General features: G+C 36.9%; 1 protein-coding gene across 2 annotated transcripts; it reads left to right on the top strand.

Moving 5' to 3' along the window:
• The first annotated feature begins 6,878 nt into the window (after positions 1-6,878).
• stmn4 (stathmin-like 4) lies at positions 6,879-13,168 on the top strand. Of its 2 annotated transcripts, none has more exons than XM_079888474.1 (6): positions 6,879-6,983; positions 8,321-8,376; positions 9,240-9,335; positions 9,479-9,681; positions 9,759-9,950; positions 11,912-13,168. In XM_079888474.1, exons 2-6 carry the CDS (start codon positions 8,364-8,366, stop codon positions 11,969-11,971), a joined length of 564 nt encoding a protein of 187 aa, XP_079744600.1. In that variant the 5' UTR covers positions 6,879-6,983; positions 8,321-8,363; the 3' UTR covers positions 11,972-13,168. The 2 variants fall into 2 exon arrangements, with proteins under 2 accessions (XP_079744600.1, XP_079744599.1); XM_079888473.1 differs by having other exon boundaries at positions 9,476-9,681.
• Positions 13,169-13,211: the final 43 nt, after the last annotated feature.

Below are 13,211 nucleotides of genomic sequence, written 5' to 3'. Positions count from 1 at the left end.
CTGTGCATGTAAACCTCACTCCCCTGATCTCAAGATTGTACATGCATTTTTCATTCACTGTTACATTTACCACCTCATAATGTTACTATTATGGTATAGCCTATATTTTCGTAATTTAGCTACCATATCAGGCCAGAGAGAAACACATTATATGTCACATTTGAAGGAGAGCATATTGTAGCTTTTGATATTTTGTGTCATAACTTTTAGTAACAATAATTACACTTAAAAATGTTAATAGCTTAATCATGACAGTGCTAGGACAATAATTCTAGCCTTTGCCAGCTGGTTGCTTCAGTAATGGGCGGGACCAATAGGCAAGCGGTAATCTCATTGGCTATTTCTCACCATTTACTTTCCGCATTTATTTCAGCAAATCACTGGGGGAAAACAGCATCCAACATCCAACCACTGGTTTGAGTCGACTGAGCTGCTGCTGATATGCAAACTACTATTTTAGTTTGTGTATTGTTAGTTAATTTTGGGATATTTTAATACAATTTCAATTTTAAGTACTTTACAGGCATGATTGTTTACATTTACATTAAGCATTATTACATAAAACAAATCATGACGAGAAAAGAAGTTTACAATATAACAATAACAAATATCAGTAAAGTATAGTTAGAATAAGGTTCCAAGTAATTAATAAAATAAGATAAAAATAAATAAATATAAAATAATATATGTTTTTTTTGGTTTAGAATGCTCTCTTCCTATATGACTTCCTGTACAGATTTTTTCCAGTGAGGATGACCGGTTTACACAAACAGTTAAAGAAATGTCTTTTTGGACAGAAAAGACACAGAGTTTGTTTTTTCAACTCGTCTTCTGGTGTCTTTGGTTTTCCCTTCCTGTTCATTCCTGTCATCGCTGGGCCGCAACCTGAACAATGGAAGAGGGTTACATCTTATTTGATTTACTGCATGGGAGTCTGGTTACACAAAACACACACACACACACACACACACACTTTAGACCTCAGGCTGAAATGATCAGATTCCACACAGAGGTCGTGGAATGAAGCATAAGACCTGGTTTCTATTAACCCTGATCAAGAGGGCAGTGTCACAAGTCTTGAGGGTGAACTGAGCTACCTGAACCCCAAAAGAGATCCTTTGTGTCAACTAAACTTATGGAGAAAACACACCCACACACACTACTGACAGAAATTAACATTTTTATTCAGCAAGCATGCGAAATTGACCAAAAGTGACAGTAAAGGCATAGTGTTACAAAAGATGACTGTTTCAAATAAGTGCTGTCCTTTTGTACTTTCAATTCATAAAATAAATATAGACTATATTGCGTTGCTGTGGTGCAGTAGGACTATTGGCAAGACTGAGATCTGCAACCCTGTTTATTAGTCTCTTGACCACCTGCAGTCAAAGACACAGAGAGGGCAGCGTGTCACAGGGTGGTACATTGTCCAGTCACCCACTGCGGTGGCCCCTACAACTTCAGCTCAGACTCTATGGAAGTCTGCGGGTGGAGTCACTTCTGTTGTATTCATCACCGCTTCCCCTTTCTCTGGAACTCCACTGCTCTTTGTTAGAGTGCTTTACTTTTGTTCTGTCATTGCAAAGCTGATTTCAAATAAAAGAGGATAAAAAAGGGTGTGTGTGTAGGGGGGAATGGTGACCTGGAAGGGGTATTTAATAAATGTGTTACTCTCAACCTTCTTAGTTAGTAGTAGTCAAAGATGTAACATTTATTTTCTCCACTAAGGGGAGACAGATCTGTAGAGGCATGACTGAATCTCTCAACAGATGATGAAGCTCAGATGATCACTGACAATTAAATGCATTTATGAAATGTGTGGTTATGCTTCTTTATTTAGAATTTTAAATGAAATAAATAAGAATATACATATATATTGGTGCCCACAAGTGAAATGCTTTTATTTTAATTGAATGTATAGTATAGATTTACTTTTATTTTATTTATAAAAGTTTGGAGTCTGTATTTTTTTAAATGTTTTTTTAAAGAAGTAGATTATTCTAATTTGCGGATTTGCTGCTCAAGAAACATTTCTTATTATTATCAATGCTGAAAATGGTTCTTTAAGAAAAAATAAAAATTCTTAATATTTTTGTGGAAGCCTATACTTTATACTACAACATTTCTCAGGATTCTAATGAATGGAACGTTTAAAAGAACAGCATTTATTTTAATTTGAAATCTTTTGTAACCTTATAAATGCCTTTACTGTCATTTTCAGTGTTGGGGAAAGTTACTTTTAAAAGTAATGCATTACAATGTTGTATTATTACTTCCTAAAAAAGTAACTAATTGCACTACTTAGTTACTTTGTATGGAAGTAATGTTACTTTTGCATTGTTGTTGTTTTGTTGTTTTTTAAACAAAAGTTCTATTTTTGGCAAATCTAAGGCCCTATTATGGGATCAAATTCCCGCCAAATATATAGCGGTCACGTATCAAAAAATAATAAGCGTGAATCAAAAATTTAAAAACACATGTAAAAATATATTGCACAAACTGAAAAAAAAAATAATGCAAAATGATCAGAATAGCAAACAACGTGGTCACGGATCAAAATATGATAAGCGTGAATCAAGAATTAACATTGCTGTGACGTCAACTCCCCTCTTCGATTGAGTGGCTAGAGGAGTAGCTGTCAATCTAGAACTAGTGGACCAATGGTGACACTTAAGCCCGCCCTAATTTACATGAAACTGGAACTGCAACATTTTGGGAAAGCAAGCGCAGAACATAGAAAGACGAGCGAAGAGAAAAACAGCGCAAGCGTACAAAAGAGTAAAATATGAGCAGAAAATGCAAGAGAGCACAAAACACAGAGTAATATAACCAAGGAAAACATACTTTTTAAGAAAGCATGACCATGAGTTTAAGTTTTGTGCAAAATAACTTGCGTTTAAAGTTTTTATTCATGCTTGTTATTTCTTGATTCACACTTATCATATTTTGATCCGTGACCACGTTGTTTGCTATTCTGACCATTTTGCATTATTTTTTTCAGTTTGTGCAATATATTTTTACATGTGTTTTTTAATTTTTGATTCACGCTTATTATTTTTTGATACGTGACCGCTATATATTTGGCGGGAATTTGATCCCATACCCTTTCACACCATAAGTGAAATGAATAAGCCTCAGGCTGAAGAAAATGTAAATCCACGCCTATAGAGGACGCAGCTCAAACAAACCTCTCAGCTGTGCTTCGTTCTTGATTGCAGAAGATTTATTTAAAATAGTGTAAATATTTTTATGTGATATAAAACAGTATGACATGATAATGTGATTTAAATAAATGTTTTTTCCAGACTTCTCAGTCCCCAGTGAGTGATAGAGGGGAAGAAAGGAGTGCTGTGATCCAAGCTGGCAGAGTGGCAACATTAATGTTCTGAACATGATGATGCCTGCAATCTGCAAATCTCCTGCCTGTCTGGTATCTGTTATGACGGGGACATGAAACACAAGCTGTTGAATTACCCACCATCCTCTACCACCCCCATTCTAGCAAATTAGTTTCAGTTCTGTGCATACTAAACAAGCCTTTGAACACTAAAGAATTGGAAGTGTGAAATTTCAACCCAGATTTAGGTATCAGGCCATTGCTGCTCAAAATCAAAAGATCAAGAGAGATCCGAAGGAACTTGAGGAGATCCTGTCCATAAACACTTCATTCTTGAATGCAGTTTAATTCAGCCATATACTATGACCCTAGGCAGTGACCCATCAAAACGTAATTCCCCTGTAAGCCATTTTATGTGAGCAGTGGTGCATTTCCAGACCACCTTTGTGTTTTTACCTGCTAAGGTCACTGACAGGAGGAAGTCATAATGAACATCTGGAAAAAGTGTTGTGAGACTATACGATCAATTCTTACATGAGGCATTTCAGTTCTTTTTGTGTCTGAAAAACAAATCTAAAATGTCCCAAAGCTGACATTTAGACTGTGCAGTCAGATGAGATGCTTCATAATGGAAATTCTGCTCTGTCACAACGCAGAAACAGGGATAGTAGAAAAAGCAAAGAATTTCACTTTCTCTGAGGTTAACCACTCATAAAGTAAATGGATCAGATTTAATAAAGTCCAGGCCTATATGTGACCTTTACAATCAGATTTGTTTTTTCATTATAACATTGGGGTTTTTTACCAAAACTGAGACAAATAGCCTGATGTTTGTGTTGGGCCTTCGAAAACGTTTCCGTTCAGTTTCATGATTTCAGACATTTAAAACTCTGTGGCAAAGCTGCCAATAATTTCAGACAGTTGTAGATGGTGCAAGACTGTCTCCATGGCAACAAGCCTGAGAAAAGAGCATCTGGCATGTCAACAGGTCCGAGTGGGAAAAAAGGGGCATACGGAGGGGACGGCTGCTAGCAAGTCGTGCAAACATAATTTACAGTCCCAGAATATAGTTGGAGTAATTGAGATTTTTTCCCCTTAATTTCATACTCTCCGTTTTACATACGTGCCTGAGTAAAGATCAAAAGAAAGGGCACGTTTAGTATGCACTTAGATCACCCGTTTTAATTACAAATCTCCGAGGGGATAATAATCCATTTCCTACCCTTTAATCTTGTCCTATGGGTCTTTCTCCCTCCCTTTATCTCTCTCTCTCTCTCAATGCCCACCGCTGTCCAGCCCCATTACATCACTGGTGTCATTACTCTGATTAGTGATCTCAACCTAAACTCTGCAGAGAAAGAGAAATGTTGAAAAAATAACCACTCTAACCAGAAGAATTAACCAAACTGACAAAAACTTTCAAGTGGGTCAGAGAAATGTGACCTGGCTGACTATGAAATTGCAGACAATAAAACAATGTAATTATTTACTGAAAGGCACTGAAATTGGATTTAAAGATGCAATCTTATCGGTCAAGTGAATCAATATCTGTGTGGGTGAAGTCATCAGAAAGCACAGGATGATGTCAGACGTATTCACAGCTCTACCTTAGTGAGTCATGCGTTGTGCTGGAGTAAACCATTAGAGGTGTGCGCTTACATGAAGCTGAAATGTAAAGGCAAATCATGCAGGTAGGTATAGAATATTGAGCATTTGAATACAAAAGATGAGGTGTTTTTCATCCCAAACAACTTGCAGAGGATGTGTGCAGTGCTGATAGAGCGAGACTGTGGTTCCAGTAACTGTCTAATATCTGTTACACCTCAGTGGGATTTAATAAGGGTTCTTAATCAGTATGCTTCCACTATTCCCTCCCCCTTAGATCAATACACAGACAGCACCTGGGGGACGTCTGCAGAATCACATGTGGTGCTTACAATGAAAGGTCTCTGGGGACCTTGGCATGTTGAGAAGATATATTTATGTTTAAGTGCTTCTATTTTCTAAATATTTCATTACAAATACAGTAATCAGCAAAGTCTTACATTTTTAAATGTAATACTTTTGGGCCGAAAAACTTGAGGCCATGGTACACATCCCGGATAGACTGTAAAGGTGGTTATAAAGCCTAAATCATATCATCACATCTCTTATTGTGATGCTGTCTCTCTTTCTCTTTCCAGTCAGTGGTTATGACTTGACTGGACAGTGTATATGATTATGACAGTGTTCAGTCATCATGACTGAAGATCTTTTCTGGTATCAGAACAATTCTGTGTCTATTACATTTCAGTAGGCCTACAGTACAGAGACACTCCCTTTCATTTGTTTCTGTCTGCTTCTCTTGTTGTGCTCATCCCTTGCGGACCGACATCTGGGTGACATCATTTAGGAGGTGATGGGAGTTCTGTAGCAATAGAAGAAGGGGCAGTGACATGGTTGCCAAGTCTGTGATTTTCCCGCATATTTCGGCTTCTTATAAACTGATTTAATTACAGCGGGTTAAAGGTTTGACGTTGCATAAATTTAACTTGACTGAAATGCTTCTATTGAAACATTTGACCTATTTTACGTTCTACCCATGATAAAACAATGATGGGCTTTGTGAGGGAGGGCACTGGTAGGGAGCCTTTGAGCTCCTTTATGAAAACAGAACGTGTTTATAATTACTAATATATAGTGATTTTTCAGTTGAAATTGTGTATAACGTAAAACAGCGACTGTAAAATATGTATTTTAGGTATGGGAGTGGCAGATTTTGAGGTTTTATGTTTGGTATAGTGTGATTGGGCTAGTTTTGGGCTATTTTTGATTGACCATTGCACTAGTTTTGTTAGCAGACATGGCAACACTGGGCGGTGGTTCACAAATCTTACAGATGCAGTTTATGCATCATGAAAATACAGGATATAGTACAATAAAGCAATGTCTGATCTAAATACATTTCAAGATATTATATTATATATATATAAAATATATTTTTTATAATATAATATAATATAATATAATATAATATAATATAATATAATATAATATAATATAATATATAATTAATATTTTCTCCAAACCACTTATCCACAGGTGGGGGGCATAATATAATATAATATAATATAATATAATATAATATAATATAATATAATATAATATAATATAATATAATATAATATAATATAATATAATATAATATAATATAATATAATTTGGGAGGAAATGAAACATTTGTTTTTGTTATTGCTTTGGTTGTATTATTAATAATAATAGTTCTTAGTGTTATTGTACTATACATTATAGTAATATTGTAAACTCTAATCTTTGTCTTCTGTCTCTTGTCATCTACAGTACATGTTAGAATACACTTGTCTTCTATTTTGCATGGACACCTGCAGTAAGGCACAAAGAGTTAACACCGCCCCGCCCGTGCTTCTCTGTGATGGAGAAATGCTGGCCCACCGTGCTCTGCCACTCACCTCGGCCAATAGCAGCACTGGAAGGTGATGTCATGCGATAGGAGGGGTGCCGCCGCTGATGCTGCTGAGCTCTTGTATCCGAGGAGCAGAAGAGAGTGAGGTGAAAAAGAGGATACCAGAGAAAGAGACAGAAGAGAGAGAGGGGGGAGACAGGGACAACACCTCATCAAGGAGAAAAGGTAAGTGTGGGCATCACAAAATCAAATGAGAGGCTGCATGTGCTCATAATTTTTTTTTTTCTCGATTTGAACATTGATTACTAAAAAGAAAAAGGTTACCTTTGACTCAAAGATTCAAAGTGCCGCATCAGACGTCTAGTGGGAACTCAGTGTTCTTACAGCATGCTGTGTCTGCCATCAATAATGTATGCCGAGCAACTTTTATATGCATGAAAATGAATGTATTGGCAAATGTATCTATATCTGTGTGTATAGATATGCACCAATGTGTTAAAAGATGACATAATTCAAGGGTGCACTAGACTATGTCATTCAAAGGCAAGAGTCAGTAAACAGTCTTTCACACACATCCACACTGACTGCAGTTTTTTAGGGTTGGATTTGGATTAATTTTGTTACTTATCGTGTTTTGTATTAATATAGTCATTTGAGAAATTATTTTTCCTGTGTTTAGCCTGACATTATGCACGTATGCCATTTGGGGCAACAGATAACAATTATGTAAAGGAGTCATGAATTTGTTTTGTAACGGTGATGTGAGAATATAATATATAATATTGAAAGTATAAACAGGTATCTGCTTCTGTAACAACTAATAAGCTGTAAATATACAGCTATACGTGCAGTAAGGGGCTATTAATCCAAATGCTAATAAGTGTGTATAGACAAAAGTAGTTGTTTGTATGAACAGGGCAGGGCAATGCTTCTCTCTCAGTGGTGTCTCTCCATAGGGGTCCATCCATGCCAGTTTTGCTCATGATTATAGATTGAGGCAGACATACACCACCCTGTGACCGCCCAGGCAACTATCTCTAGGTTTTAGTGCTCCCCAAGCTGAACAAAGCATCACTGTGTCCTTCCATCTAATACCTGGTATGAAATGTAATCTGGGCTGGTATCAGTTTGGGCATTTAAGATCATATCTGGTATTTTAGTTTTAGGATTTATGTAATGTTTAATGTTTGTTATGCTTTCTAAAATTGTCTTGTATACTGATAAGTGGCAGCTTTCAGGCAGAGTAACAATACAGAGATTGTGCGTGACACTCCCTGCTGCCCCTCATCTAAATTCATGCTCCTCTCTCACCAAGTGTCCCGCCACATCACAACAAGCGCCTTTTAGACACATCTCATGCACAATGGATCTGCATTTCACATATTCTTCTTGAAAGTATGAGACATTGGTGTATTAATTAAATGGGATTTATTTGAGTTATTTTATAATTCTGATGTTTCAGAACATTTACTTGAGGCCAGAGTGATTTATCTTTGTGGCCAAGTAAACTAAAAACACACACTCTTTCCTAATCCTCTCTTTCTCTCTCTCTCTCTAAACAGGACAGAGCGAAGGGTTGTAAGCGACACGCAATACTGCATAAACATGACCTTGGCAGGTAAGCTACAAAAAGTCAGCCCTGATTCTCAAACACCAAAGCCCACATTGTCAAAATCAATATTTGAAGGCACAGGGTATGATTTTTGTTCTGAAATGTTAACACAAGTGCTTGGTTTAAATGTTTTTAGAGAAACTAGGAGAAACTGCTTTTAATACATTTCAATTATTATGATTAACTTAATCGGAGTATCAGACATTAAAAAAAAAATGCCAATACAAACATTTTAGATTCGTTGATAATTAAAATGTCAATTTAGTTTGCCAAAGTTGTACACTTCAAAAAATATTATGCATATTTGAAGCAGGTTTAAATCTAAAAAAACATACATTTTTTTTAAATTATGTAAAAATGTTCAATTTATTTTAAATAAACCTGTCTCCAAACAGGTTTCCCAAACGCTCCCTCAGACTCCCATTGGTCGAGCAGACCCCTAGTTCCGCCCCCAAAATCACGTGATTGGTTGGGTTTATCAGAGAGCCGTCTTTACGCGCTAATGTTTGTATATGGATGAAAGAAAAAAGAATTCCATTGTTCTGTTTATATTACACTTATACATTTCCATAAGCTTTTATCCATAGCGACTTACATTGTGTTAAAGGTAGCCTACATTGAATACATTTTAGCAGTTCAAGCAATCCCTTGGAACGATGCTTTACCCTATGGTTAATTCAAAGTGAAATCTTTCAGGTAGCCTAGTTTATACATTTTATGTGCAATTGCTTACAGATACTTTTAATGAGATTGTTTTGAAATGTGTACTTTTCTGCACAAATCAAGTATGATTAAGATTTTGAAGAAAATGAAAGCTTTTGTTTATATTTACGAGGAATTTTATATTTACCTGACTTTTCTCCACACAGCATATCGAGACAAGGTGAAGGAGCTCCCTCTAGTGTCACTTCTGTGCTCCTGCATCAACTCAAACAATGCAGAAAATCCCACATACAAGGCTGAGGGTAAATATAAAAAACAAAACATTACTCTGTGTTTCTATTTTATAGACACATCTCTACCACTAAAATGCAATGAGCATAAATATAATGAAGACTTGATATATTTTGCTCACAGTAAGTTCTCTATGTGATCATTCTTAAAGAAGCAGTGGATCTCAACTGGTGTGTGATCAAAGATATGGAGGTCATTGAGCTGAACAAGCGTGCCTCGGGCCAGGCATTTGAGGTGATCCTGAAACCTCCCTCTTTTGACGGCGTGCCTGAGCTTAACACTTCCATGCCCCAGCGTAAGGACCCCTCACTGGAGGAGATCCAGAAGAAACTGGAAGCTGCTGAGGAGAGGCGGAAGGTTGGAATTTACACTCACATACCCAAACCGTCACTCTCTTTGGGCTGATTTTGATGCTGAAACTGTATTCTCTCCAGTTTCAGGAGGCCGAGATGTTAAAGCATCTTGCTGAGAAGAGGGAGCATGAGAGAGAGGTCATCCAGAAGGCATTTGAGGAGAACAACAACTTCATTAAGAATGCTAAAGAAAAGCTGGAGCAGAAGATGGAAGCCATCAAAGAGAACCGTGAGGCTTTGCTTGCTGCCATGCTGGAGAGACTACAGGAAAAGGTACAAACTAACTGACAAGGATGTATACTTGAGTACTTCATTATGAATGGCTGTTTACAACCCATTTTACTTTCATAATGAGACATATTTCATAGGGAAACAGGATATTCAACAAGAATAAAAGGACTTTAGGGCGTGACTTTAAAGATTTGTTCTGAATGGAAAAGTATTTTATTAGTTTATTTAGCTAAAAAGCTCAAACTAAGAACATTTTTACTTTTAAACACATTTTTTTGTACCTTTATATGTGTAATTTGAAATGTATTTTCTACCATTCAAAGGTTTGGGTTAGATACGTTTTTTATGTTAAGTATCTTATTCTCACCCAGACTGCATTTCTAAAAAAAAAAATATATATATATATATATATATATATTTAATATTATTAAAATTTAAATTAACTGTTTTCCATTTTAATAAATTTTTAAATATCATTTATTCCTGTGATGGCAAAGCTGAATTTTCAGCAGTATAATTAGAATAATTCAGAAATTATATATATATATATATATATATATATATATATATATATATATACACTCACCTAAAGGATTATTAGGAACACCTGTTCAATTTCTCATTAATGCAATTATCTAATCAACCAATCATATGGCAGTTGCTTCAATGCATTTAGGGGTGTGGTCCTGGTCAAGACAATCTCCTGAACTCCAAACTCAGAATGGGAAAGCGTTCAATTTTGAGCGTGGCATGGTTGTTGGGGCCAGACGGGCCGGTCTGAGTATTTCACAATCTGCTCAGTTACTGGGATTTTCACGCACAACCATTTCTAGGGTTTACAAAGAATGGTGTGAAAAGGGAAAAACATCCAGTATGCGGCAGTCCTGTGGGCGAAAATGCCTTGTTGATGCTAGAGGTCAGAGGAGAATGGGCCGACTGATTCAAGCTGATAGAAGAGCAACTTTGACTGAAATAACCACTCATTACAACCGAAGTATGCAGCAAAGCATTTGTGAAGCCACAACACGCACAACCTTGAGGCGGATGGGCTACAACAGCAGAAGACCCCACGGGGTACCACTCATCTCCACTACAAATAGGAAAAAGAGGCTACAATTTGCACAAGCTCACCAAAATTGGACAGTTGAAGACTGGAAAAATGTTGCCTGGTCTGATGAGTCTCGATTTCTGTTGAGACATTCAGATGGTAGAGTCAGAATTTGGCGTAAACAGAATGAGAACATGGATCCATCATGCCTTGTTACCACTGTGCAGGCTGGTGGTGGTGGTGTAATGGTGTGGGGGATGTTTTCTTGGCATACTTTAGGCCCCTTAGTGCCAATTGGGCATCGTTTAAATGCCACGGCCTACCTGAGCATTGTTTCTGACCATGTCCATCCCTTTATGACCACCATGTACCCATCCTCTGATGGCTACTTCCAGCAGGATAATGCACCATGTCACAAAGCTCGAATCATTTCAAATTGGTTTCTTGAACATGACAATGAGTTCACTGTACTAAAATGGCCCCCACAGTCACCAGATCTCAACCCAACAGAGCATCTTTGGGATGTGGTGGAACGGGAGCTTCGTGCCCTGGATGTGCATCCCACAAATCTCCATCAACTGCAAGATGCTATCCTATCAATATGGGCCAACATTTCTAAAGAATGCTTTCAGCACCTTGTTGAATCAATGCCACGTAGAATTAAGGCAGTTCTGAAGCCGAAAGGGGGTCAAACACAGTATTAGTATGGTGTTCCTAATAATCCTTTAGGTGAGTGTATATACTGTATGTGTGATGATTACACATTTTGTGTTTTCCTGGCCTTTGTGCTCCTGAGTCCCTTCCCAGTCTAACTATAGAATCAGTATGAATATTGCATTAGCATGGGGTTGATAGTTTCACACTTTGTTTATGTTGTTGTATTTTGCTTCACTCAGGCACACCAATACATGCATGAACACAGATCGAGTAAGTTTTCTTTTGTGTGTCAATTTAGGACAAACACGCAGAGGAGGTGAGGAAGAACAAAGAGCTGAAAGAGGAGGCCTGCCGGTAGAGGAGCGCCTGCTGCGCAGGACTGCTGTGGCTATGGTCAAGGGAGAAAGATATGGAGATGAAACTGGTGAAGAGAAAATAAAACAAATGGTAGCCAATACATCTCAAAAAGGGGACATATTGGACATCGATAATGACAATTTGCTACACACCAAGCTTTTGTGGGGATTAACAACATCAAAGCTACTTAATGTTATTAAAAACAGAAAAAAATATTGTCTAGATGGCAATGCAAGGTGCACTAAAGTTATGTTGCTTGGTGGAGGACAGGAGGTTGCTTCAGAGCAGAAGAATGAATATACCAAACTGATCTTTTGAAATGACTTGGAAAGGAGGACAAGAGGTGAAATCGATGAAGAGATGCTTTTTATAACCTCCATATCCAGTGCAGATGAATGTGTTAACTTAAACTACATCTTAAAGTCATCCTTCACTAATGGAAATATCTCTTTACAGTCACAAAAGCATCTTTTTCCAAAACATGTGCCATTTACTGAGGCTTTGCTAAAGCTTTTTTAATTATCGTTTGATATTAATATTCAATAATCAATAGGGTTTCATAGAACCTCAGGCATGCTTATACAATATGTATTATTAAGCATCAATAATCAGATGGCTAGAGGTACAATATCTATCACATTTCCTGCTGTGTTGATGCAAGGTGAACATTTTATAAAAATTAATATTAGATTATTAGAACATTCTGGATGCCTATAAAATCTGAAAGCTCATATTCCTCTCACAGAATAAAAGTTGAGCACAGTGACACTTTAAGCACAACTCAGAAGCACATTTAGCTTTTTCATTCATTATTTATTACTTTGACGCTTATCAGTAGATAAACGCATAGTGGCATCTCAGAAAATGAAGAATGGAAGCACTCAGTTGTGAGAAAAAGATCCGGTTTGTATTTGGGAAATAGTTTGAAAGTTTTAGAAATGAATGGTGCACTTTGCTTTGGCATGCCACTGAGCTTTACCGTATAGTCTTGTTTCTTTTACTCGTTCTATACAAAGACAAAGGAGTTTGATGTTGGTACGCTGCATCAAAAAACAGCCGTCGTATGTGCAATGATGAGAATTGATGTTAATCGACCTGATTTTGTGAGAAAATGGAACGTAAATGCTCACTGTGTTTGTAATTTCCAGATGACTAAATTCTCTAAACTAAGTCAAATAAATGCTTCTCTTAACTAAAACGAAGGTTTGTTTAATGCATTCTAACATGTCTAATAACATGTC

This window comes from Squalius cephalus (assembly GCF_949319135.1).
Source record: "Squalius cephalus genome assembly, chromosome: 12".
Taxonomy (NCBI): Eukaryota; Metazoa; Chordata; class Actinopteri; order Cypriniformes; family Leuciscidae; genus Squalius; species Squalius cephalus.
The sequence above is the reverse complement of the archived record's forward strand: the minus strand, read 5'-3'. Positions and strand labels throughout refer to the sequence as shown.

Excerpts from the sequence above, each read along its gene's own strand:
- stmn4 (XM_079888473.1), top strand. Across the intron at positions 9,682-9,758 it reads CTGCTGAGGAGAGGCGGAAG|TTTCAGGAGGCCGAGATGTT; the intron begins GTTGGAATTTAC and ends TATTCTCTCCAG. Across the intron at positions 9,951-11,911 it reads TGGAGAGACTACAGGAAAAG|GACAAACACGCAGAGGAGGT; the intron begins GTACAAACTAAC and ends GTGTCAATTTAG.